Genomic DNA, 26697 nt, shown 5'->3' on the forward strand with positions numbered 1-26697 from the left:
ACACAAAGTTCACCCTCCCTCAGCAGGGAGCGAGTGCAGCAGCTCAGATCAGAGGCACTCTGGGTGCAGCCTCTGGTGCCAGTGCTGACATTTGGGCAGGCAGGTGGGTAAGGATTAGCAATTAATTAAATTAACTGAGGAATTCAATATCACTCCATTTATACACACAGCCAGCACAATGAGCCCTTCAGTTCTCCATGGAAGGAAGGAAGAATGGAGAAAATAAAGAATGTCAAGAAATGTTTTGATTTCAAGACATGAAATGAAACTCTGACCTTTAACAAAAGCATCAAAAAGTGACATAAGGAGGTTTTGCCTCTGGTTTGCTTTTATTACTTTCTTTTTTCTTTTTTCCTTTTATTATTCTGAATTCTACTTCCTCCTATCAGTTTTTTTCCCATCAGTTGTTTATATGTTTTGTGGGAGGTTTTTTTTTTCCTACTGTCAAGAGGGATTTCATTTCTCACTTGTCTCTCTAAGGGAATTAAACTCAAACAGCTCTAAACCTCAATAATCCTTACAAGTCTGAGAATTTTCTCCCACTAAAGCATTTTCAAAATGCTTTTTTCTCTATCTCCTCATTGCTGGTGAAGTTACTAATGCAGTCATGTGTAGATGCCATCGTGCTGATGCCAAATAAATTTTTGCTTTTTTCTTTTATATATTCTCTGTATTCTTTACACATATTTGTATCTCTGCTGCCTATTATCGTATTCTAATAGTTTTCCCAGTACTTTTCCCTGCCCTGACAGGCAGAAAGACAAAACACATTCCAAGGCTCCTGTCCTATCTTGGGTCTCCCCAGGAACCAAGGCTGAGACCAGCTCTTCAAGACATATTTTTATAAATAAAGTTTAGTTTCCATCTGAAGGGGGAGGATTCAGAGAGGGTTGAACTGGGGGAAGTTGCATCACCTCTTGTGCTTCTAATTGGTGATTTTTGTCAATTATGCTAATTTGCTAAACTTATTTATAAAACGATATTCACCCTGTGGAGAGTGAATATTTTGTGGATATTTTTCCAGATCTGTCCCTGGAGGCCTCCAATAAAGACCAGCCTTTATATTCCCTCCTATTCTAATGTTATCTCCAAAGTGTTTTATTTCCAGGTTCAGTGAGGCATCAGTGCTCACTTAGAGATGAAACTAGGAGTGCTCAAGGGAAGTGGGACCTGCTGGAGTGGAAGGCTCAGCTGTGATTTCCACAGGAGAGAAGGAGGGTGTGGGTGGGGCCCCTTGCAGGTCACTGCCCAGGGGGTGTCCTGGGGATGTCTTTGAGTTGTGGTTTTGGTTTGAATTTCCAGCCAATGCACCATTTATGTGGTGGTTTCACATTTGCCCAATTTTGTTTACCAACAGGGAGATGGGATTTCTGGGAGAAAAAGGCGAAACAGGCTCAACTTAAAAGTAAACAGATTTTATTAAGATACGCTAAGAAAAGAAAGAGGGAAAAAAATGAGACATTCAAACACCTTCCCCCCACCCCCCCACAAACTGTTCACTTTCCCACTCAACACAGAGAGAAAACTATGATTTTCAGTCAGTTGCAACCATTTAGACACAATCCTGCATCACTCTGGGAGAGGAGCCTCTCTAGAGTCCATGGAGACACGCCACACGGAAAGGTCTGGTGGATCTCAATATCACAAATCTGCACCGCCCGGAGTTTTGCAGGTTCTGTGCAGCCCCACCCATATAACAGTTTCCCAAGCTGCTTATGGTCCTCTGCATGTTTGGGGTATCATTTTAAGAATGCTTTCTTGTATAAAACAAGGATTCTCTTCTTCTATCTCTAAAATTGTCTCTATCTCAAAAGAAATAGAGACCTCCTTATTTTTTCCCAGGAGCCAGGGACATGCTCTATTCAAAATTCTCAGTTAAATCTCATGTGTATCAGTACACACAACCCTTTGGCTAGAACTTGCATTCCCCCAAACAGCATTATGATATTACAAAAAAATAGTCCATTTCCCCCTAATTCACATCCAGAGAAGTCTGGTCAGAAATGTCCATTTCCTCCATCCCTCCTTCCAATAGGCTTTATCAGTTCTTTGGCTGACTTTGTCTCAGTGCTGTCTCTCTACATTTCAAATCACTCTGTCTTCCATGGAGGAGGGAAAAGGGTTCATATCTTTGCCCAGAGTCTTTTTTTTCTCCTCTCCAGGTGACTCCCAGAACTCCAAGGCCACAGGAGATGGTTGGTGGGGGGGGGAGCAGGCTCAGGAAGGCTGATGGATGACCCTCCTCCACCCCTGGTCAGACCTAAAGCAACTCCAACTTGGATCAGCTCCCTGGAGCTCTGGAGAAAGGTTCTCAAGGTTCTCTCCTCCCTCGGAGCAGAGGCTGTGGCAGCCAAGCCCTGAGCAGGGCTGGTGTGGCCCAGGCCCAGGGCCAGCAGTGCTGGTCTGCAATTCTCCTCCTGTCCCCATCGGAGGGGCCTGGGACAGAGGGGACACTGCCAGCCCCAGCCACCCTCCCACAGGCAGCCCTGGGGGCCTGGCCCTGAATCCCAACTTGTGAGGTGATGTCAGCCCCAACTTGGAACTTCTGAGGTGATGTCAGCTCCTGGCCAGCCAGAAAAGGAAAAGCGCCAAGTCCCCTGGGACCTTTGGTTTCAGGCTGGGTCTCCAGAGCCGTGTACAACACTCTTGTTCCTCAGCCAAGCTGTCAATCCATGCTAGAACTTCCTTAGGGAAAAAACACAACCCTTCCCATTCATGCTAAACCACCACACTTTGCAGGTCATTTATTGCAGACAACTTTTATTAGGCCCTGGACATCCCACCACATTGCACCCTCCATGTGAGTGACCTTCCTAAACATCTAGAAAGTTGCTCACTGACTGAAGGAGCAGGAATATCAGTGATGAGCACAGTTTGCTCATGGAAACACCAGATTTGATGTCTTTGGATCTACTGCCCGGGCTTGTTGGAAAGAGGGAGACTGACATAACTGATGTTGATCAATCAGGCTCAACTTTATTTGTTTCCTCACTTACATTTATATTCTAAGTAACCAGCTCATACATATTGCAAAAGCCAAGCTCCTGATTGGTGGTGACTAAAGAATAGCTTACTTCATGCTATATCAGCATATTGCAAAAGTCATATCGCCTTGTGGTGTTCAGTTCCTCATTTCTCATGATCTCAGTTTCTATCCCTCATCCTGTTATTTTCTAACAGTTCTGCCAAGAACATGCTGGCCTTGTCCTAGCTTCTAATTGCAAGATTATTCTGAGAGCTATTGTATCCCTTATCCTCTAACCATTCTTCAGCCATCTCCTCCACACATCACCACACCACCAGGGCACCTCGTGGCCCACTCAGGTCTGTTCAGCTGATCCAGAGGGAGAAAAGTTCCAGTTCAACCCATAGGCATCATTTTAGAGCAGTAATGAAAATGCTTTATCTGAGGTTCAAGGGCATTGAAAAGTGACCTGGGACTGGCTGGTCTTTAGTGAGGCTAAGCATCCTAAGAGGGTTTCAAGTTGGTACTAGAAACCCACATCATCTCCCCTTGCCTGTGGAAATGCCTGAAGGGCTGGATAAATGTTCTGTACAGGCTGCTGGATCAACCTGCTGGTTTGACTGCAAGAGGCTGCTGGAGACAACGGGAGCATTTGCAGCATTTGGGGACAGACCTGTACTGCATGTCCCACCTACAGCCTGGCTCAGGTTCTCCCAGAGACTGTCATCTCCTCATTCTCTCACTCAGGGTTTGCACCCAGATCCCAAGAAAGCTGCAAACACAAGCAAGTTTGAACATGCTTTTATTGGTGGCCAGAAAGCAGAGCTGAAGCAGCAATGGGAGAAGGGGAACAATGGGAAGCTCTGTGGACTTGGGACCTTCATTTTCACCTTGCCACAGAGACTCTTGTTAATGCCAAAGCCTGTGCCTGCACCATGGGGGCTTCTCTGACTCCACTTCAGCTGCCCCTGGGAGCTTCTGAGCACCAAGAGGTGTTTGATGCATTGTGGAGAAGGGGCACTGAGCATTTTAGTCAGAGGATGGAGAGCCAGGCAGCTCTTGGAGTGCAAACCTCCTCAGCTGCTCACGTATCCAGGGCTCAAAATACGAGACTCTGGTAAACATCTTAGGGAAGAGGCGGCATTTACGTCCATAAGAAACAATGCCATGAGCCTTTTGATTGCAGATCAATGGGCCACCAGAATCACCCTGTGTCAGGAAAGGAATGACAAAGGGGTCAGACATGCCACAGCACAGCTCTCCCTGCCTTAAAGAACAAGTTTCCTCTTCCTTCCCTCCATGTGAAGAACCTCTTCTTCCCCCACCTCCCTCCCTCCAGACCCAGCTCTGCAGGGTTTGTAGCTGCCTCACTCCTCTAAGCCCACCCATGAAACAACTCAGGATTGCAGGCTCTTTGAGATTCAAAAGCTCAAAAAGAACATTAGACATGGGGAAATATCTAAGCCATCCTAGCAAGGATATGACAAAGAATTTACACCCTGAAGCACTGGCAAGGCTGGGTAAAAGAAGGAAAGTAATAAAGCAAATGATGCTGATAGCCAGGAAAATGCACCCCAATTCATGGAGTACATCACCTTCAGAGCTTCTGTGAAAGCCCTCAGCTCATCTTTCAAAAGGTCCTGCTTCATTCTGGTATCCTTTTACTTTCACCTGAGAACCAAGCTCACTGTCCAGCCCCAACCTCCTCCCAAGCCTGCAGCCCAAAACAGCACTTACCTTGTATGATCCTTTTTTATGGTAGTCATCACCAACACAGATCATGGACTGAGGCTGGTAGTTTGTGAATACCTGCTGACAGATTTTCTCCTTTTGCACCTTCAGTTCCGCCTCCCTCATCACATTAGTCCAGTTCCCTGTCAGAGATGTCTGGCCCCATCCAGCCACCTCACATTCAGCTCCTGCTCTCACATGTTCGTTGCTCATTGGAATGCAGATAGTTTGCACATCCTCATTGATCTGGGCATTTGGCTCCAGCTGTTCAGGCAGAGAAAACATGGGGTTAGAGCCAGCAAGGGACTAGGAACAAGTTCAAAGGTTTGGGGAGGTGAGCAGGAGGAGATATGTTGGGCCCTACCTTCAGCAGCACAATGTCATTTGTGATGGTATCACGGGAATATTCGGGGTGGATCACCCAGTGTCTGACATGGATCCTCTGCTCGCTCTGTTCTTTATAACCGACATTGTGGGCTCCCAGAATCACAGTGATGTTCAGTTTCCTGCCAGGGAACACCAACAACAGCTGCATTGGACACAGGAAAAGCCCCCAGAGAGGAGCTCTCAGCAATTTGCCCTCTCTAACCTGGCTTCCCTCCACAATCCAGCTGAGGATCCCTCACCCCACACTGACACAGCTGGCAGCTGCCCCTTTCTGCAGACCAAGGGAAGCAGGGAAGGGGAGACACTGGACCCTCTTCTCCAGCAGTAGCTCAAAGCCATGGTAGCAGCCATCACCCTTGGAGAGCACTGTGAGCATTCCTGTCCCCAAGGAACAGGGGACAGCCCCTGGCAGACAATTCCTGCAGCTGACAGAGGATAGCTCAGCTCCAGAGATCCCTGCTCTGCCTGACGAGACACGGGGCACTGTTTCAGCCCAGACCAGCACTGAGATCCTTGGGGACTATGTGAGACTGGGAAAAATCACCTGTACAAGAAAGACACGCTCTTACCCTTTTTTATCCACACAGTGAGCTGCTGAGAGCACTGCATCTGGGCGAATCAGGAACCCTCCACAGGAAAAAGACATTGAGCCACTCTGAACTTGTAAATAAGCCATGTAGGGTCTGGAGTGGGGCTCAACTTCCTGTCCACCAATGATCCTTGCTGGAAGAGAGATGAGAAATGTTAATATGACACATGCTGCTATCTCCTGTCAAGTCTGGGGCTGCATGAAGGGAGAGGGTCACCCTCTAATGTCCTGTGCCAGTGATACCAACAACCCTCCCTGCCTGGGGCCATCCAAAGCACTGCTGGTGCACAGTGGAGAGAAAGACAAGCAGCACTGTCTGGGGGCACTGACCACACCTGGCTCTGGGGGACTGAAATGCCATCTGAGGGCACAGCTCTAGTGCCTGTAATGCCTCACTGGTTTCAGGCACAGTTTGAGCTGAGAGAGGAGAGAGGAAAGTAGGAGAGTAGAGATAGGAGAGAAGGTGAGGCAGGAACCTTGCCCCAGATTGACTGCTCAGTGTCCATCTGTGCCCTTGCATGTTCTTGTCCAAGTCCCATCTCTGTGTACTCACCAGCCCCAGTCCAGGGCACAAGGACAAAAGCACTTGTGAGCAGAAGGAGAAGCAGCATCTTCTATCACTGTCCTGATGAGCCAAACCAGTTGCTGTGGCCAGGCAGGAGACAGGTACAGAATGGCAACCTCTTATATATATATTGTGTGGAGCTGAAACAGGAAACCTCAGCCTGCCTGCAGTTGTGTCATTTGCTGCTTTTGTTCTCACTGCCCCTGATTGTGGCTTGGCCAGGGGTTCATGACACATTCTCTGTATTTTTGTCACAATCTTCTCAGAAAGCTGGAAAGATCTGGGCTTGTTCAGAGTGCACAGGGAGAGGAATGGGGTATCTGTTGAGTGCATTCCCATCAGAGACCTTCGGAGAGAGACCCTGGGACCCTGCATGTGGGCTGGATCCATCTGAATTATTTCCTTTTTTTTTTTCTTTCCCTTACTCCTCTGACAGGAATGGGGAGAACTGGCCAGGGCCAGGCAAAGATGCTGGTTCTTATCAGAGGGGCTGACTGCCATCAGAGATGTCCCAGGGAAATCAGACATCACCAATCAGAGCAGCATGGGGACAAGGCCAGTGGCAGCCTCCCAGCCTCAGGCACTGGTGTTGTAGATGATGTGACCAGTCCATGGGGAGGAGAAAGTCTGAGGTGCAGCTGGGGAGTCAGACTGTGAGCCCAGGTCCGGATCAGCAGGTGCCCTGGGCAGGTGCAGGCCTGGCTGAGACACAGCTGGAGCTCAGGTGAGGACCAGGCTCAGAGTGTCTGCATGAGAAGGGAGCAGCCCTGCCTGAGGCCTCTCTGGCTCCTCCCTGGGACCTCTGGCTCCAGTGTTACCATGTGCAAGGGACTCAGCCCCTGTTTCCCTGACCCTCCTTTGCTGTGAGCCCAGGCACTGAAACCTGCAGGATGTTCCCAATTTTACATGGCTTTGGTCTAGAGAAAGCCCACAAAGAAATCCTCTAGCACACTGGCACTGCCCCCTCCCCTGTGTTCTAAAAACACAATGGACTGTATTATGTGCCCTGGGGATGCTCCTGAGAGCTGTTTGGTGGAAGGGAAGGCAGGAGCTCCCATCAAATCTTGCAGAGCAGAAGCAGCAATCCTCCAGAGCCAGAGTGTGACTGGCTCACAGGAAGAGGTGACTCTGCCTGTCCCAGTCATGGTCTGTAATCAGCCCCTTCAGGGCTGCAGTAAGGTGGCCTCAGCTGGGGTGGGAATGGAGATTTCCCTCTGTGGTGTAAATCTGATTGACATCAATGTGGTATGAATGGACCTTTTGGTCCAGCCATGCCTTGCCTACAGCACTGTGGATACCCTGGAGAAAGGAGGTTTGTGCAGAATAGGGAGAGATAAAATGCAGGAAGGAAAGAGGCAGAGGCAGGAGAGGTTATCCCAGTGAGTGGAGGGGCTAGAGTATCTGTGGAAGAAAAGCTTGAATGACCCAGGGTAGAGGACAGGGTGGGTGTGATACAGCTGCAGGGCAGCAGGTGGGAGTGGGCAGGATGGAGATTTGGGGTGACATTCTGGGAGCTGGATCCCTGCATGACTGAAGGCTCTGCCATGAGCAGCAGGGCACTGCTCTGGAGCAACCTTTGTTTTCACTGCTTGGACAGAGAATCCCAGGCCAGCAGCCCCAGCAGGGATATGAACCTGTTCAGTATTTCAGGTGAGGGCACAGCCATAAAACATTGTGTTCCTGATGCAAGATATTGGAATATCTTGAGAACAATGTATTCCTAGCATATTGCCATTATGTACTTAGGCTGTTTCTGTATTTTTTAGTGTCTTAAGAAAGTGAATCTTTGGATAAAGGAGAGAAAATAATGGCCACTTTCCTGAGATAGAGCACATAACCATGGTGAATAATTACTCCTAATGCTAAATGATGATTTGAGTGATGGTTTGTGTGTTCTTCACTGAAGCTCTGATTTTATATTAGAAAACTTCAAAACCAGAAATATTAGACAGATTCTTGATGGGTATTTTTTGCAGTGTGCATTTTGGTTTTTCTAAAATATTTGTAATTTTTGGTATTTAGTTTCCATAAGTGTTCATCCACCCCCACTCCGCTTCCCTTAATGGCTGTCATCAAGTCACATAATAGGCCAAGCCATCCCTATTGTATGTCTCTGATAGCTTGGCCTAGGCCATTGTATAACTTTGTATATCATCTGTGGACACTCCCTGGTACTTGACGGCTGTCCAAGCCAGGTGGCTCTGCCAGGCCTCGGGTATCACTCACACCCCCTTTTCCCCTACATGTCGAAGTCCAGCCCCCCGGTTCCTAAACCCCTCCCCTTCATTTCCATCTGTAACGCCCATGTTGATAAGGGCAAGCAAGAATTCTCACAACCACTCACACTTTGACCACCTGGACCTTGGCCCTGAATAAACCCTCCTAAGCAACACCATGTGAGAGTCCGTTCCATTCGTCCAAGCAAGGTCACATCTCTGTCTGAAATCTGGACTCAAAGGATTAACTTGTTTGTATGGTATCTGAAGAGCAGAGCTAGCCAGACAGCCAAACTCAGAAGGACCGTAGGTATTCTGGGCTGAACAAAGGAGGCCATTCCCATTTACCAAAGGCAGAATCAGGCCTTCAAGGTGCAATTTCAGAAGTAGTGGGAGATGTGGAAAATTCATAGGAATTCCATCCTTAGAGTGTTTTTTCCTCTCTGCTGACCACACAGGGGGGTTGGCTCAGAAGATCACCAGCATTTTCATGTCATCAGATGGCTACAGAATAGAAATCTCTGTTTGCTAACCTCTCATGTATGGATAAGAAGCAAAGGCTGTGAAATTAAAAGATTCAGTCATTGAATTAAGAAACTTCATTTCCCCCCTCACTTCAATCTCCCATTTGTTACTGATCCCTTTGCCTCTGATGCAAATTTGGTCCTCATTCTCTGGTTCTCTTGTCAGTCTTTTCCCAGACCAGATGTCTCTGACCACATCAGGGGGTGATGCTGCTCAGAGTTGTGTTTAGGTTGGTTCTAGGTACAGATTCAATTTGTGCAATTCAATCAAATCTGATTCTTGTTTGATTAGATCTTTTTCCTACTGTAATTGATAACAAATTACTAGTATTTGTACTGAGGAAGGATGGAAGGATTCACACTTGACAACAGTCACTTAAGATTGAAGAATGATCTGTGAGTGGCTGGAGTTGAATGAAAACTCTCCTAGCAGAGACAGCACTGCCCCTAAAGGCACGCAGCCCAATTAAACAAAGGCAGAAGACAACATCAGGCTAATTCTGTCCTTGGAGTCACTCATCCCTTGATGTTCCCAGCTGCTGCACAGTCCTTTCAGGTTAACAATCAGCCAGCAGCTGCTGAGGATGCAGAGTTCACAGCCTCAGACATGTAAGACAGGAGATGCCTGTGTGTGAAGACGTCCCTCTGGTGCCACTTTACAGAAGGTGGAGGGAAGGCTGCCATCCGGAACAGCTTCCCAGGGCTGTTAGAAGGATGTCATTGTTTGCTCCATCCCCTTGCCCACAGAGGGAGCACAGCTCTGAACAGCCATCCCTGACAGTTCTGAAATCAGATTCAATCAGTCCCACCTGTAGGGGATTTAGGGCTTTCAAGACACTCTGGTGAAGCCAGGTGGAAGAGGCAGCTCAGCTGTTCCCTTCATGGGCAAAAAACAGAGATGCATTGAGGTCTCTACCTTTTCAGCTGCAGCCAGTTCAACTGAGTTGAAACAAATGTAACAAATTTCTTTTCTTCCTCTCCGTGACACAAGTCTTTGTCTGACTCTATGGTGTATGCCATGTGCTAATGTCAAGAGATTATTCCAGCTGTGGCAGAAGATCATCAGCATTTAAAATACAATTTTTAATCCACAGTGCAAGATCACAGTAGGAATCATTGGCCCAACAGCATTTCTAATGTAAGAAAACAAGGAAAATTCTTCTATCAAAATTTGGACCACCCATTTTGGAGGCACTGGATGGTGGAATTGCCGGAGGTAGGAGACTTTACTTCAAAATGCCTATTGTGAATGTATAAAGAAAATCCAAGGAAGAGCTAAGGACAAAACTTACTTAAAGGGCTTCAGAGCCCCCACAAATAAATTATATAAACTGAGGGTTGTTTCCGAGAGGTGCTCTGAATTAGGGAATAAAAGACTGTCAGTAAAACAGTGGCTGCTGTGACTGTTGTTGACTTTAACAAAGAGCTAATGATCACAGCAATAGTCTAAAACTTGCATATAGGCTTGGAGAGCAGAATTAGGTCGTTTCCACTTCAGCCACATGGATCTAAGAAGTTAAGAAAACCAGTGTGAATGTGTGCTGTTAGAGACTGCAGGGAGTTTTTCATGTCCTTCTCTATCTGTCATGCACAGGCTGTATAGATCTATCCCTCCCAAAAGTGTCCTTCCATTCCAATGTTAATGAAAACTGTCAAACCCAGAAAGATCCCCTTTAACTACATCAGACCATCAAATGTCTGAGAATATTGGGAGTTTGTTGATTGTTCTTGTGTGTTAAAATCATCTGTGGGTCTGAGATCCACAGCTTGCACCTGAAACCCACAGACAGGAGATGTGTGTGAGTCACAGATGTCCTGTGTGAGTTACAGCCTGAAGGGGAAACCAGGCAGAGTCAGCCCAAGGGGGACTGGTCATGGCAGAGCTGTGGCACTGCTCTTGCTTTGAGGCTGTGTCCTCCTCTGTGTGCCAGCTCTGTGGATGTGGTCCCTGTGTGTACAGAGCCAAAGGTGCTTCCCCCTCTGTGCCTGTTCATGGATACATTTCTGATACCAAAATGCAATTTGTGCCTTTGGATTTGCCGGGGTCGGGCTGTGGCTGGTGGCCCCTTTGGTAAGAGGTACTGAGTCTGAAGGACACAGAATTAAACCCCCCCCCCCCCCCCCCCCACTCCTTCTCCTCTGTGGTGGGCTGATCTCTTATCTCCTTCAGTGCCTCACTTTCCTGTCCTGGGTAGTGAGAAACCACAGAGCTGGTCCAGCACTGCCTGAACATCCCCCACACAGCAACACCCCTCAGGGGAACGAGGCCATGGGAGTCATGAATGGATGGTCCTGAGCTTCACCCTCTGCACTTCCTTGTCATTCTCTCTGGGCATTTCTGCCTTGCATTATTCCTTCTTCCTTTGCCTGCCTACAGACAGAAGTGTTTGTTTACTTTGGTGCTGCTTTCTTTGGTTTTGTGGGTGTTTTGGTGGACAGGAGTTGGCTTAGGTCTTCCCTTCACAGCTTGTGCTTGCTCTGTTTGGGAGGGCTTTCCCCAAAGCTGGGCTCTTGGAGGTATTTCTGTCCCACTGACAGCTGGGCATTGATGTGAATATGAGCCAAAGCCTCCTGCAGCCTGAACTTCCCTGGCTTTCATCTGAACTAGAGTTGTTCTAAAGGTAACTTCAGATGTCTTGGAGGAAGGCTGCCTGCCCTGTCAGTCCACTCAGTAGGAAAAACCAGAGTGCCAGGAGCAATGCCCCCTGCTCCCTAAGGGAACAAAAGTGTTTTCTCTCTTTGGTCTGTGCTGTTTCTGTTGTCACCTGGGCATTCCCCTCACTGCAGGAAGTGCCTGTGGAACCAGCTGGGAGCACAGACCTGACATCTGGGGGAGAGCACATCCTCAGCAATTAACCCTGCAGCCATGATGGAGCCACCCCTCAAATGCCAATCCCTCTTAGTCCAGGGCTTGGTGACTGTCTCCAACAATGACACTGGGGGGACACTGACACCACACACAGCCTTTGCCTCCTCCATGGGCTCAGCCCAACCTGCTCTAGAGTTCCACCCTTTGATCCAGCAGCTCCCCAGGCATTCCCAAGAGACTTCTGGTTGGAGTAACTGGCTGAAGTGCTGTGATCTTGGTGCAGTGACTACAGCTCTGACAGTCTGTCCCTCTGATTCCTCCCAGATGGAGCCAGCAGAGGAACAAGATGCAGGAAACCACAGCCTGCTGACTGAATTTGTCCTCTCTGCTGTGTCCAGCCGCCCAGACCTTCAGCACCTGCTGTTCTTCACAATCTGCTTAGTTTACAGCATGACTCTCCTCGGGAACCTTCTCATCTGCCTGGTCACAGTGCACCCTGCCCTCCACACGCCCATGTACTTCTTCCTCCGTGTCCTGTCCCTCCTGGATATTTCCACAGCAACAGTGGTTGTCCCCAAGATGCTGGTAACCCTCCAGTCAGGGGACAGGAGCATCTCCTCCCTGGGCTGTGTCACACAGCTCTACTGTGTGGTTTTCTTAGCGGCCACTGAGTGGTACCTGTTGGCAGCCATGGCCTACGACCGCTACGTGGCCGTGAGCAGCCCCCTGAGGTACTCTGCCATCATGAGCCCCAGAGCTTGCCTCTCCTTGGTGCTGCTCTGCTGCTGCAGTGGCCAAGTGGTGTCGGTGGTGCAGACAGCCTGGGTGTTCTCCCTGTCCTTGTGCGGGCCCAGGAGGATCAACTACTTCTTCTGTGACATTCCCCCACTCATCCTGCTCTCCTGCACGGACACCTGGCTGTACGAGAGGCAGCTCATCTCGGCCACAGTGCTCGTCATCTTCACACCCTTCTGCCTCATCCTGCTCTCCTACACCTGCATCATCTCCAGCATCCTCAAGATTTCCTCTGCAGAGAGCAGGCACAAGACCTTCTCCACCTGTTCCTCACACCTCACTGTTGTAACCTTGTACTGTGCAAGTGGGACCTTGATTTACTTACAGCCCAAATCCAGGAATTCGCAAGATGCTAAGAAAATCCTTGCTCTCATATACACAACTGTAATTCCCACATTAAACCCCTTGATTTACAGCCTGAGGAATAAAGAAGTGAAAGAAGTCCTAATCAGAGTGATGGCTGTGTTGATGAAGAAATAAAGATTTTCTTGTCCATCAAGGTGGGGATTAAAAACCTTATTTTCATTTTTGGTGGGTTCTAATAATTTACTAGCTGTGGTGAAACTGCAGGTACAAAGATCAGTTTCATGACTGTAACTATTTTGTTCTTGTTCTTTGTTTCAGAAGCAAATAATTTAGAATTTCTATCTCAATTTCTTCCTTAGGAGTAAAGTATATATACCAGACATTTCTTCTAAAGCAGAACACTTCCCATGTCTAATTCAAGTATCCAAGTTGGAACTTCTCATTTCCATTGCAGGAGTTCGCCTCACCCTCTCACTGAAGAAATATTATTTTATTGTGAACTTTCCAGGCTAAGCATACACTAATTGATAGGGACCACAGGTTTTGCTTTGCCTTTTTTCTTCCTTGTTGTTTTCCATTCCTTCCAGCAGAAAAGAGGTTGACTGAATGAAAGTGATAAGGAAATTAGTTCACTTCTTTCAGAGCCTTGTGGTTTTCATTTAAGGTGTGGGAAAGTAAAGGAAAGGAAGATGAACTAATGTTCATTCCTTCTTTCCAGCAAGAACTCAGCATTTAATACAGTGCAGTGCCCCCAGCCTCCAAGCACTGTGGAGTCTGAGTCATGGGATAAGAGCATTCTGGAAGCCTCAGCTGGAGAAATTCACCCAGGCATGAAAAGAAGAGTTTGTAGAGGATTGGCTGATATCTGCAAGGGCACAGAGAGAAAAGGGCTGCTACAACACAGGGGTATTCCTTTGGGGGGGTTTGAAGTTTGTTCTGAATACAGCAGCTGCTCGGGCTTGGTGAATAGGCCAGGCCTGAGCCTGCAATATTCACACTCTACTTTCCATATTGAGGTGAAGCAAAAGAGAAATCTTCACTACCAGTGTGTCCATACTGACCTTTGAGGGCAGTGTCTGTTTCATCTGACTGAGTTTCTGGCCATAAAGGCAGTAAAGGGCAGTAGAATTGAGTTTCTTGTCGTTTGTTTGGTTTAGTTGCTTGTAAAAGAGAAAGGCAAAGTAAGTCATCTCAGGATAAAGTCATTTCCTGACTTGAGAAACTTCACAGCAATGAGTTAATGACAAAGTGATTCATTAATTGCATTTGGCAATGTTTGCTTAGACTCCTCTAGGGAACTTAACTTGTCTCTGTCTTGTTGAAACCCTTTTTTCTTCATCATTTGAACACTGGAGAAAGAGTCAATGAAACTTCATTTACATTTCTACGGACTTTGTTTCTGGTTGCTGATCTACTTTTACCTCTGTCAAAACAGAACTTTTTTCTTGTTTTATTTCTTGAAAAACTAATACTAAAAGAAGCATTCCTTTTAAAAATTTTAATTACTCTAGTATAATAACAATAGTGTTAATCACTTGAAGGGACGTTGCATTTCAGATAGTGAAAGCTTTTAATTTTGCCTCTTTTTAGGATGTTTCAGACTCCGGCCCAAGGAGAAAGAGACATCTGGAATCATTCATCCAGTTGGAATAAACCTTTTTTATACCTGCTGCAGTGCCCTCCCACCCAACACCATCAGCAACTTTCTGTTTTTCTTGAATTCATCTCTTCTGTTTCCTGCTTCCAAATGCCACATGTGCATGAAGGATACCCCAAAGAAAAGCTGATGTGGTAGAAAGCAAGACAGGTGTTTGGCTGGTGTAAATCAGAATATCAGCTCTAGCAAGGGGCATTGATTTTTGGTCTTTGAGAAACACAGCCATTGGTTTTGCTAGAGCTGAGCTCACTTACACCATCCTCTCTCCTCTACAAAAAAAAAAAAAAAAAAGGGTAGTTCTGGTTAAATTATGCCATTCAGTGGATCCCAGCTTCACAAACAGACCAGGGCAGAGGTTTGTGCCTGGATTCCCCAACCCCAATATGTGAACTATTGATCCTAGCATTTGTATGGAAGAATGTATTTCTAAAAATCATATATTTTAACATTTTAATTTCTTTCTATTAATTCTTTTCGGAAGTCTGTGTGAAATGGTATTTAATAACTAATGAATTTACCTTTTCTGGCAAAAATTGGTAGTGATTTAAATGTCTGCCTTGATATGGGCTGCTGAGCTCTTGGCATGGCTGCCACAGTTTATGGTTCTGTCAAATCACCTCCTGTCATGGATGCACTTGACCTCCTTAAGGAACCTCCAAGAAAACAGCTAAATTAGTCATTGGATGTGCAGTACTTGATTCTTCACTCTAGAACCACATAATGAAGTTTTAGCATTGTTGGAATGTGCAGCTTCTTTAATTCAGCTCACGACATTAAAGGTCAGTGTTGAGTTTATTTTTTATTAGCATTACAAGGGGTTTATTAATACGCATGTAGTATATTGATATGTATATATGTAGTAAGGAAAGGAAAGTTGTTTGATTTATTGAATTAATATTATAAGTGATCTGGAGAATTCTAGATGATGGCTTCTAGAGATCACATGGTTCAGGAATAATATAAGTTACAAGAAATAATAAATACAACAAGTAATTACAGATAAATTCATGTACCTTAGAGCTTTAAGATCCCATGGCACCTGAGTTAGCACTCCAGAACCACAGCTGATGCCACAATTCTATAATTATCACCCTTGGAGCCAGAAACAAGCAGCACACTGAAAAGACAGAGAAAACTTGATCTAAAGGATGCAAAGAGGCCAAACCCTTCTCCAGTCTCTGCACACAAAGTTCACCCTCCCTCAGCAGGGAGCGAGTGCAGCAGCTCAGATCAGAGGCACTCTGGGTGCAGCCTCTGGTGCCAGTGCTGACATTTGGGCAGGCAGGTGGGTAAGGATTAGCAATTAATTAAATTAACTGAGGAATTCAATATCACTCCATTTATACACACAGCCAGCACAATGAGCCCTTCAGTTCTCCATGGAAGGAAGGAAGAATGGAGAAAATAAAGAATGTCAAGAAATGTTTTGATTTCAAGACATGAAATGAAATTCTGACCTTTAACAAAAGCATCAAAAAGTGACGTGAGGAGGTTTTGCCTCTGGTTTGCTTTTATTACTTTCTTTTTTATTTTTTCCTTTTATTATTCTGAATTCTACTTCCTCCTATCAGTTTTTTTCCCATCAGTTGTTTATATGTTTTGTGGGAGTTGTTTTTTTTTTCCTACTGTCAAAAGGGATTTCATTTCTCACTTGTCTCTCTAAGGGAATTAAACAGCTCTAAACCTCAATAATCCTTACAAGTCTGAGAATTTTCTCCCACTAAAGCATTTTCAAAATGCTTTTTTCTCTATCTCCTCATTGCTGGTGAAGTTACTAATGCAGTCATGTGTAGGTGCCATTGTGCTGATGCCAAATAAATTTTGGCTTTTTTCTTTTATATCTTCTCTGTATTCTTTACACATATTTGTATCTCTGCTGCCTATTATTGTATTCTAGTAGTTTTCCCAGTACTTTTCCCTGCCCTGACAGGCAGAAAGACAAAACACATTCCAAGGCTCCTGTCCTATCTTGGGTCTCCCCAGGAGCCAAGGCTGAGACCAGCTCTTCAAGACATATTTTTATAAATAAAGTTTAGTTTCCATCTGAGGGGGGAGGATTCAGAGAGGGTTGAACTGGGGGAAGTTGCATCACCTCTTGTGCTCCTAATTGGTGATTTTTGTCAATTATGCTAATTTGCTAAACTTATTTATAAAACGGTATTCACCCTGTGGGGGTGGGCATTTTGTGGATATTTTTCCAGATCTGCCCCTGGAGGCCTCCAATAAAGACCAGCCTTTATATTCCCTCCTATTCTAATGTTATCTCCAAAGTGTTTTATTTCCAGGTTCAGTGAGGCATCAGTGCTCACTTAGAGATGAAACTAGGAGTGCTCAAGGGAAGTGGGACCTGCTGGAGTGGAAGGCTCAGCTGTGATTTCCACAGGACAGAAGGAGGGTGTGGGTGGGGCCCCTTGCAGGTCACTGCCCAGGGGGTGTCCTGGGGATGTCTTTGAGTTGTGGTTTTGGTTTGAATTTCCCCCCCAATGCACCATTTATGTGGTGGTTTCACATTTGCCCAGTTTTGTTTACCAACAGGGAGATGGGATTTCTGGGAGAAAAAGGCGAAACAGGCTCAACTTAAAAGTAAACAGATTTTATTAAGATACGCTAAGAAAAGAAAGAGGTGAAAAAAATGAGACATTCAAACACCTTCCCCCCACCCCCCCACAAACTGTTCACTTTCCCACTCAACACAGAGAGAAAACTATGATTTTCAGTCAGTTGCAACCATTTAGACACAATCCTGCATCACTCTGGGAGAGGAGCCTCTCTAGAGTCCATGGAGACACGCCACAAGGAAAGGTCTGGTGGATCTCAATGTCACAAATCTGCACCGCCCGGAGTTTTGCAGATTCTGTGCAGCCCCACCCATATAACAGTTCCCCAAGCTACTTATGGTCCTCTGCATGTTTGGGGTATCATTTTAAAAATGCTTTCTTGTATAAAACAAGGATTCTCTTCTTCTATCTCTAAAATCATCTCTATCTCAAAAGAAATAGAGACCTCCTTATTTTTTCCCAGGAGCCAGGGACATGCTCTATTCAAAATTCTCAGTTAAATCTCATGTGTGTCAGTACACACAACCCTTTGGCTAGAACTTGCATTCCCCCAAACAACATTATGATATTACAAAGAAATAGTCCATTTCCTTCTAATTCGCATCTAGAGAAGTCTGGTCAGAAATGTCCATTTCCTCCATCCCTCCATCCATTAGTCTTTATCAGTTCTTTTGCTGACTTTGTCTCAGTGCTGTCTCTACATTTCAAATCACTCTGTCTTCCATGGAGGAGGGAAAAGGGTTCATATCTTTGCCCAGAGTCTTTTTTTTCTCCTCTCCAGGTGACTTCCAGAACTCCAAGGCTGCAGGAGATGGTTGGTGGGGGGGGAGCAGGCTCAGGAAGGCTGATGGATGACCCTCCTCCACCCCTGGTCAGACCTAAAGCAATTCCAACTTGGATCAGCTCCCTGGAGCTCTGGAGAAAGGTTCTCAAGGTTCTCTCCTCCCTCGGAGCAGAGGCTGTGGCAGCCAAGCCCTGAGCAGGGCTGGTGTGGCCCAGGCCCAGGGCCAGCAGTGCTGGTCTGCAATTCTCCTCCTGTCCCCATCGGAGGGGCCGGGGACAGAGGGGACACTGCCAGCCCCAGCCACCCTCCCACAGGCAGCCCTGGGGGCCTGGCCCTGAATCCCAACTTGTGAGGTGATGTCAGCCCCGACTTGGAACTTCTGAGGTGATGTCAGCTCCTGGCCAGCCAGAAAAGGAAAAGGGCCAAGTCCCCTGGGACCTTTGGTTTCAGGCTGGGTCTCCAGAGCCGTGTACAACACTCTTGTTCCTCAGCCAAGCTGTCAATCCATGCTAGAACTTCCTTAGGGAAAAAACACAACCCTTCCCATTCATGCTAAACCACCACACTTTGCAGGTCATTTATTGCAGACAACTTTTATTAGGCCCTGGACATCCCACCACATTGCACCCTCCATGTGAGTGACCTTCCTAAACATCTAGAAAGTTGCTCACTGACTGAAGGAGCAGGAATATCAGTGATGAGCACAGTTTGCTCATGGAAACACCAGATTTGATGTCTTTGGATCTACTGCCCGAGCTTGTTGGAAAGAGGGAGACTGACATAACTGATGTTGATCAATCAGGCTCAACTTTATTTGTTTCCTCACTTACATTTATATTCTAAGTAACCAGCTCATACATATTGCAAAAGCCAAGCTCCTGATTGGTGGTGACTAAAGAATAGCTTACTTCATGCTATATCAGCATATTGCAAAAGTCATATCGCCTTGTGGTGTTCAGTTCCTCATTTCTCATGATCTCAGTTTCTATCCCTCATCCTGTTATTTTCTAACAGTTCTGCCAAGAACATGCTGGCCTTGTCCTAGCTTCTAATTGCAAGATTATTCTGAGAGCTATTGTATCCCTTTTCCTCTAACCATTCTTCAGCGATCTCCTCCACACATCACCACACCACCAGGGCACCTCGTGGCCCACTCAGGTCTGTTCAGCTGATCCAGAGGGAGAAAAGTTCCAGTTCAACCCATAGGTATCATTTTAGAGCAGTAATGAAAATGCTTCATCTGAGGTTCAAGGGCATTGAAAAGAGACCTGGGACTGGCTGGTCTTTAGTGAGGCTAAGCATCCTAAGAGGGTTTCAAGTTGGTACTAGAAACCCACATCATCTCCCCTTGCCTGTGGAAATGCCTGAAGGGCTGGATAAATGTTCTGTACAGGCTGCTGGATCAACCTGCTGGCTTGACTGCAAGAGGCTGCTGGAGACAAGGGGAGCATTTGCAGCATTTGGGGACAGACCTGTACTGCATGTCCCACCTACAGCCTGGCTCAGGTTCTCCCAGAGACTGTCATCTCCTCATTCTCTCACTCAGGGTTTGCACCCAGTTCCCAAGAAAGCTGCAAACACAAGCAAGTTTGAACATGCTTTTATTGGTGGCCAGAAAGCAGAGCTGAAGCAGCAATGGGAGAAGGGGAACAATGGGAAGCTCTGTGGACTTGGGACCTTCATTTTCACCTTGCCACAGAGACTCTTGTTAATGCCAAAGCCTGTGCCTGCACCATGGGGGCTTCTCTGACTCCACTTCAGCTGCCCCTGGGAGCTTCAGAGCACCAAGAGGTGTTTGATGCATTGTGGAGAAGGGGCACTGAGCATTTTAGTCAGAGGATGGAGAGCCAGGCAGCTCTTGGAGTGAAAACCTCCTCAGCTGCTCACGTATCCAGGGCTCAAAATACGAGACTCTGGTAAACACCTTAGGGAAGAGGCGGCCTTTACGTCCATAAGAAACAATGCCATGAGCCTTTTGACGGCAGATCAATGGGCCACCAGAATCACCCTGTGTCAGGAAAGGAGTTACAGGGGTCAGACATGCCACAGCACAGCTCTCCCTGCCTTAAAGAACAAGTTTCCTCTTCCCTCCCTCCATGTGAAGAACCTCTTCTTCCACCACCTCCCTCCCTCCAGACCCAGCTCTGCAGGGTTTGTAGCTGCCTCACTCCTCTAAGCCCACCCATGAAACAACTCAGGATTGCAGGCTCTTTGAAATTCAAAAGCTCAAAAAGAACTTTAGACATGGGGAAATATCTAAGCCATCCTAGCAAGGATATGACAAAGAATTTACACCCTGAAGCACTGGCAAGGCTGGGTAAAAGAAGGAAAGTAATAAAGCAAATGATGTTGATAGCCAGGAAAACGCACCCCAATTCAGGGAGCACATCAGCTTCAGAGCTTCTGTGAAAGCCCTCAGCTCATCTTTCAAAAGGTCCTGCTTCATTCTGGTATCCTTTTACTTTCACCTGAGAACCAAGCTCACTGTCCAGCCCCAACCTCCTCCCAAGCCTGCAGCCCAAAACAGCACTTACCTTGTATGATCCTTTTTTATGGTAGTCATCACCAACACAGATCATGGACTGAGGCTGGTAGTTTGTGAATACCTGCTGACAGATTTTCTCCTTTTGCACCTTCAGTTCCGCCTCCCTCATCACATTAGTCCAGTTCCCTGTCAGAGATGTCCAGCCCCATCCAGCCACCTCACATTCAGCTCCTGCTCTCACATGTTCGTTGCTCATTGGAATGCAGATAGTTTGCACATCCTCATTGATCTGGGCCTTTGGCTCCAGCTGTTCAGGCAGAGAAAACATGGGGTTAGAGCCAGCAAGGGACTAGGAACAAGTTCAAAGGTCTGGGGAGGTGAGCAGGAGGAGATGTGTTGGGCCCTACCTTCAGCAGCACAATGTCATTTGTGATGGTATCACGGGAATATTCGGGGTGGATCACCCAGTGTCTGACATGGATCCTCTGCTGGCTCTGCTCTTTATAACCGACATTGTGGGCTCCCAGAATCACAGTGATGTTCAGTTTCCTGCCAGGGAACACCAACAACAGCTGCATTGGACACAGGAAAAGCCCCCAGTGCAGGTGGCTGGAGGGAGATGCTGGTGGGATAAACCTCCCCAGAGAGGAGCTCTCAGCAATTTGCCCTCTCTAACCTGGCTTTCCTCCACAATCCAGCTGAGGATCCCTCACCCCACACTGACACAGCTGGCAGCTGCCCCATTCTGCAGACCAAGGGAAGCAGGGAAGGGGAGACACTGGACCCTCTTCTCCAGCAGTAGCTCAAAGTCATGGTAGGAACCATCACCCTGGGGAGCACTGTGAGCATTCCTGTCCCCAAGGAACAGGGGACAGCCCCTGGCAGACAATTCCTGCAGCTGACAGAGGATAGCTCAGCTCCAGAGATCCCTGCTCTGCCTGAGAAGACACGGGGCACTGTTTCAGCCCAGACCAGGGCTGAGGTCCTTGGGGACTATGTGAGACTGGGAAAAATCACCTGTACAAGAAAGACACGCTCTTACCCTTTCATATCCACACAGTGAGCTGCTGAGAGCACTGCATCTGGGCGAATCAGGAACCCTCCACAGGAAAAAAACATTGAGCCACTCTGAACTTGTAAATAAGCCATGTAGGGTCTGGAGTGGGGCTCAACTTCCCGTCCACCAATGATCCTTGCTGGAAGAGAGATGAGAAATGTTAATATGACACATGCTGCTATCTCCTGTCAAGTCTGGGGCTGCATGAAGGGAGAGGGTCACCCTCTAATGTCCTGTGCCAGTGATACCAACAACCCTCCTGCCTGGGGCTCTCCAAAGCACTGCTGGTGCACAGTGGAGAGAAAGACAAGCAGCACTGTCTGGGGGGACTGACCACACCTGGCTGTGGGGGACTGAAATGCCCTCTGAGGGCACAACTCTAGTGCCTGTAATGCCTCACTGGTTTCAGGCACAGTTTGAGCTGAGAGAGGAGAGAGGAAAGTAGGAGAGTAGAGATAGGAGAGAAGGTGAGGCAGGAACCTTGCCCCAGATTGACTGCTCAGTGTCCATCTGTGCCCTTGCATGTTCTTGTCCAAGTCTCATCTCTGTGTACTCACCAGCCCCAGTCCAGGGCACAAGGACAAAAGCACTTGTGAGCAGAAGGAGAAGCAGCATCTTCTACCACTGTCCTGATGAGCCAAACCAGTTGCTGTGGCCAGGCAGAAGACAGGTACAGAATGGCAACCTCTCTATATATATTGTGTGGAGCTGAAACAGGAAACCTCAACCTACCTGCATTTGTGTCATTTGCTGCTTTTGTTCTCACTGCCCCTGATTGTGGCTTGGCCAGGGGTTCATGACACATTCTCTGTATTTTTGTCACAATCTTCTCAGAAAGATGGAAAGATCTGGGCTTGTTCAGAGTGCACAGGGAGAGGAATGGGGTATCTGTTGAGTGCATTCCCATCAGAGACCTTTGGAGGAGAGACCCTTGGACCCTGCATGTGGGCTGGTTCCATCTGGATTATTTCCTTTTTTTTTTTTTCTTTCCCCTACGCCTCTGACAGGAATGGGGAGAACTGGCCAGGGCCAGGCAAAGATGCTGGTTCTTATCAGAGGGGCTGACTGCCATCAGAGATGTCCCAGGGAAATCAGACATCACCAATCAGAGCAGCATGGGGACAAGGCCAGTGGCAGCCTCCAGGCCTCAGGCACTGGTGTTGTAGATGATGTGACCAGTCCATGGGGAGGAGAAAGTCTGAGGTGCAGCTGGGGAGCCAGACTGTGGGCCCAGGTCCAGATCAGCAGGTGCCCTGGGCAGGTGCAGGCCTGGCTGAGACACAGCTGGAGCTCAGGTGAGGACCAGGCTCAGAGTGTCTGCATGAGAAGGGAGCAGCCCTGCCTGAGGCCTCTCTGGCTCCAGTGTTACCACCTGCAAGGGACTCAGCCCCTGTTTCTCTGACCCTCCTTGGGCCGTGAGCCCAGGCACTGAAACCTGCAGGATGTTCCCAATTTTACATGGCTTTGGTCTAGAGAAAGCCCGCAAAGAAATCCTCTAGAGCACACTGGCATTGCCCCTTCCCTGTGTTCTAAAAACACAATGGACTGTATCATGTGTCCTGGGGATGCTTCTGACACCTGTTTGGTGGAAGGGAAGGCAGGAGCTCCCATCAAAGCTTGCAGAGCAGAAGCAGCAATCCTCCAGAGCCAGAGTGTGACTGGCTCACAGGAAGAGGTGACTCTGCCTGTCCCAGTCATGGTCTGTAATCAGCCCCTTCAGGGCTGCAGTAAGGTGGCCTCAGCTGGGGTGGGAATGGAGATTTCCCTCTGTGGTGTAAATCTGATTGACATCAATGTGGTATGAATGGACCTTTAGGTCCAACCATGTCTTTCCTTCAGCACTGTGGATACCCTGAAGAAAGGAGGTTTGTGCAAAATAGGGAGAGATAAAATGCAGGAAGGATATAGGCAGAGGCAGGAGAGGTTATCCCAGTGAGAGGAGAGGGCAGAGTATCTGTGGAAGAAAAGCTTGAATGACCCAGGGTAGAGGACAGGGTGGGTGTGATCCAACTGCAGGGCAGCAGGTGGGAGTTGGCAGGATGGAGATTTGGGGTGACATTCTGGGAGCTGGATCCCTGCATGACTGAAAGCTCTGCCATGAGCAGCAGGGCACTGTTCTGGAGCAATCTTTGTTTTCACTGTTTGGGTAGAGAATCCCAGGCCAGCAGCCCCAGCAGGGATATGAACCTGTTCAGTATTTCAGGTGAGGGCACAGCCATAAAACGTTGTGTTCCTGTTGCAAGATATTGGAATATCTTGAGAACAACATATTCCTAGCATATTGCCATTATGTATTTAGGCTGTTCCTGCTTTCTTTAGTGTCTTAAGAAAGTGAATCTTTGGATAAAGGAGGGAAAATCATGGCCACTACACTGAGAGTGAGCACATATCCATGGTGAATAATTACTCCTAATGCTAAATGATTATTTGATTGATGATTTATGTGTTCTTCACTGAAGCTCTGATTTTATATTAGAAAACTTCAAAACCAGAAATATTAGACAGATTCTTGATGGTTATTCTGGGGTAAACAAAGGAGGCCATTCCGAGAGACCATTACGAGAAACAAAGACACTGGCCAACCCAGAAAAGAATCGGCATCGCACCCAGACAGAGAAATTCCTCTCTGAGCGAAAAAGAGAATTCTCTGCCAAGGAATACACATTGAAATAAACATGGGCCGGCGAGCTCCATCCGCATGTGAAAGGACCTTCCCGGAACACGGTCTGCAGAGTCCGACAAATCCGGGAAGCCCATCCGAAAATTATTTGGACTATTTGGACCATCCTGGGCACCTGTTCTGCCTCGGGACATGAAAACCCCTATAAAATCCTGAGCTGCGACCTGCTCCCTGTGGACTTGGGAAAACCGTACCTTAGAGTGTGGTCTTCTCTTCCACCCGGCGCTGCGCTGTGAATCCGTTTGTGTTTTTTTCTTTTTATCGGTGATTTGGATCGTTTTATTAATAAATTGTTTCTATGTTAATCCGATTTTTGTCGTTGCGTTTATAACAACTGAAGCTCTGATTTTATATTAGAAAACTTCAAAACCAGAAATATTAGACAGATTCTTGATGGGTATTTTTTGCAGTGTGCATTTTGGGTTTTCTAAAATATTTGTAAATTTTGGTATTAAGTTTCCGTAAGTGTTCATCCACCCCCACTCTGCTTCCCTTAATGGCTGTCATCAAGTCACATAATAGGCCAAGCCATCCCTATTGTATGTCTCTGATAGCTTGGCCTAGGCCATTGTATAACTTTGTATGTTATCTGTGGACACTCCCTGGTACTTGATGGCTGTCCAAGCCAGGTGGCTCTGCCAGGCCTCGGGTATCACTCACACCCCCTTTTCCCCTACATGTCGAAGTCCAGCCCCCCGGTTCCTAAACCCCTCCCCTTCATTTCCATCTGTAACGCCCATGTTGATAAGGGCAAGCAAGAATTCTCGCAACCACTCACGCTTTGGCCACCTGGACCTTGGCCCTGAATAAACCCTCCTAAGCAACACCATGTGAGAGTCCGTTCCATTCGTCCAAGCAAGGTCACATCTCTGTCTGAAATCTGGACCCAAAGGATTAACTTGTCTGTATGGTATCTGAAGAGCAGAGCTAGCCAGACAGCCAAACTCAGAAGGACCGTAGGTATTCTGGGCTGAACAAAGGAGGCCATTCCCATTTACCAAAGGGAGAATCAGGCCTTCAAGGTGCAATTTCAGAAGTAGTGGGAGATGTGGAAAATACACAGGAATTCCATCCTTAGAGTGTTTTTTCCTCTCTGCTGACCACACAGGGGCATTGGCTCAGAAGATCACCAGCATTTTCATGCCATCAGATGGCTACAGAAAAGAAATCTCTGTTTCCTAACCTCTCATGTATGGATAAGAAACAAATGCGGTGAAATTAAAAGATTCAGTCATTGAATTAAGAAACGTCATTTCCCCCCTCACTTCAATCTCCCATTTGTTACCCATCCCTTTGCCTCTGATGCAAATTTGGTCCTCATTCTCTGGTTCTCTTGTCAGTCTTTTCCCAGACCAGGTGTCTCTGACCACATCAGGGGGTGATGCTGCTCAGAGTTGTGTTTAGGTTGGTTCTAGGTACAGATTCAATTTGTGCAATTCCAATCAAATCTGATTCTTGTTTGATTAGATCTTTTTCCTACTGTAATTGATAACAAATTATTAGTATTTGTATTGAGGAAGGAAGGAAGGATTCCCACTTGACAACAGTCACTTAAGATTGAAGAATGAACTGTGAGTGGCTGGAGTTGAATGAAAACTCTCCTAGCAGAGACAGCACTGCCCCTAAAGGCACCCAGCCCAATTAAACAAAGGCAGAAGACAACATCAGGCTAATTCTGTCCTTGCAGTCACTCATCCCTTGATGTTCCCAGCAGCTGCTCAGACCTTGCAGGTTAACAATTAACAGCAGCTGCTGAGGATGCAGAGTTCACAGCTTTAGACATGTAAGACAGGAGATGCCTGTGTGTGAAGAAGTCCCTCTGGTGCCACTTTACAGAAGGTGGAGGGAAGGCTGCCATCCAGAACAGCTTCTCAGGGCTGTTAGAAGGATGTCATTGTTTCCTCTATCCCCTTGCCCACAGAAGGAGCACAGCTCTGAACAGCCATCCCTTATAGTTCTGAAATCAGATTCAATCAATCCCACCTGTAGGGGATTTAGGGCTTTCAAGACACTCTGGTGAAGCCAGGTGGAAGAGGCAGCTCAGCTGTTCCCTTCATGGGCAAAAAATAGAGATGCATTGAGGTCTCTACCTTTTCAGCTGCAGCCAATTCGAATGAGTTGAAACAAATGTAACAAATTCCTTTTCTTACTCTCTGTGAGCCGAGTCTTTGGCTGACTTTCTATGTTGTGTGCCCTGTGCTAATGTCAACAGATTATTCCAGCTGTGGCAGAAGATAATCTGCATTTAAAATATAATTTTTAATCTGCAGTGTAAACTGACAGTAGGACTCATCAGCCCTAAAGCGTTCCTAATGTAAGAAAACAAGGGAAATTCTTCTATCAAATTTTGCATTACCCATTTTGGAGGCAGTGAATGGCAGAATGGCTGGAGGTAGGAGACTTTACTTCAAAATGTCTACTATGACTGTCTAAAGAAAATCCAAGGAAGAGCTAAGGCCAAAACTTACTTAAAGGGCTTCAGAGCCACTAGACATGTCCTGGGTTGTAGTGTAGGATGGACACAAAGTATTTATTCTATCACCATCTTCATGAACTGTTAAACCAAGTGGGGTAGTGTTCTTACCAGGC

General features: G+C 47.0%; 3 protein-coding genes across 3 annotated transcripts; 1 reads left to right on the forward strand and 2 right to left on the reverse strand.

The window, feature by feature from the left end:
• Positions 1–3783: 3783 nt before the first annotated feature.
• On the reverse strand, positions 3784–6345 carry LOC310918698 (cathepsin G-like). The gene is made up of 5 exons (XM_083877645.1): positions 6226–6345; positions 5653–5806; positions 5061–5202; positions 4703–4960; positions 3784–4174 (listed from the first exon to the last, which is right to left on the reverse strand). The coding sequence occupies exons 1-5, from the start codon at positions 6281–6283 to the stop codon at positions 3995–3997; spliced, it is 792 nt and encodes a 263-aa protein (XP_083733771.1). The 5' UTR covers positions 6284–6345; the 3' UTR covers positions 3784–3994.
• Positions 6346–12110: 5765 nt separating this feature from the next.
• LOC310918690 (olfactory receptor 10A5-like) lies at positions 12111–13061 on the forward strand (the record flags this gene model as incomplete). Its single annotated transcript, XM_083877635.1, has 1 exon — positions 12111–13061. The coding sequence occupies one exon, from the start codon at positions 12111–12113 to the stop codon at positions 13059–13061; it is 951 nt and encodes a 316-aa protein (XP_083733761.1).
• Positions 13062–19424: 6363 nt separating this feature from the next.
• LOC310918824 (cathepsin G-like) lies at positions 19425–22087 on the reverse strand (the record flags this gene model as incomplete). The annotated part of the gene is made up of 5 exons (XM_083877790.1): positions 21986–22087; positions 21414–21567; positions 20779–20920; positions 20421–20678; positions 19425–19457 (listed from the first exon to the last, which is right to left on the reverse strand). Exons 1-5 carry the CDS (start codon positions 22041–22043, stop codon positions 19425–19427), a joined length of 645 nt encoding a protein of 214 aa, XP_083733916.1. The 5' UTR covers positions 22044–22087.
• Positions 22088–26697: the final 4610 nt, after the last annotated feature.

The sequence above is a fragment of the Zosterops lateralis genome (assembly GCF_965231275.1).
Source record: "Zosterops lateralis genome assembly, chromosome: 24".
NCBI lineage: Eukaryota > Metazoa > Chordata > Aves > Passeriformes > Zosteropidae > Zosterops > Zosterops lateralis.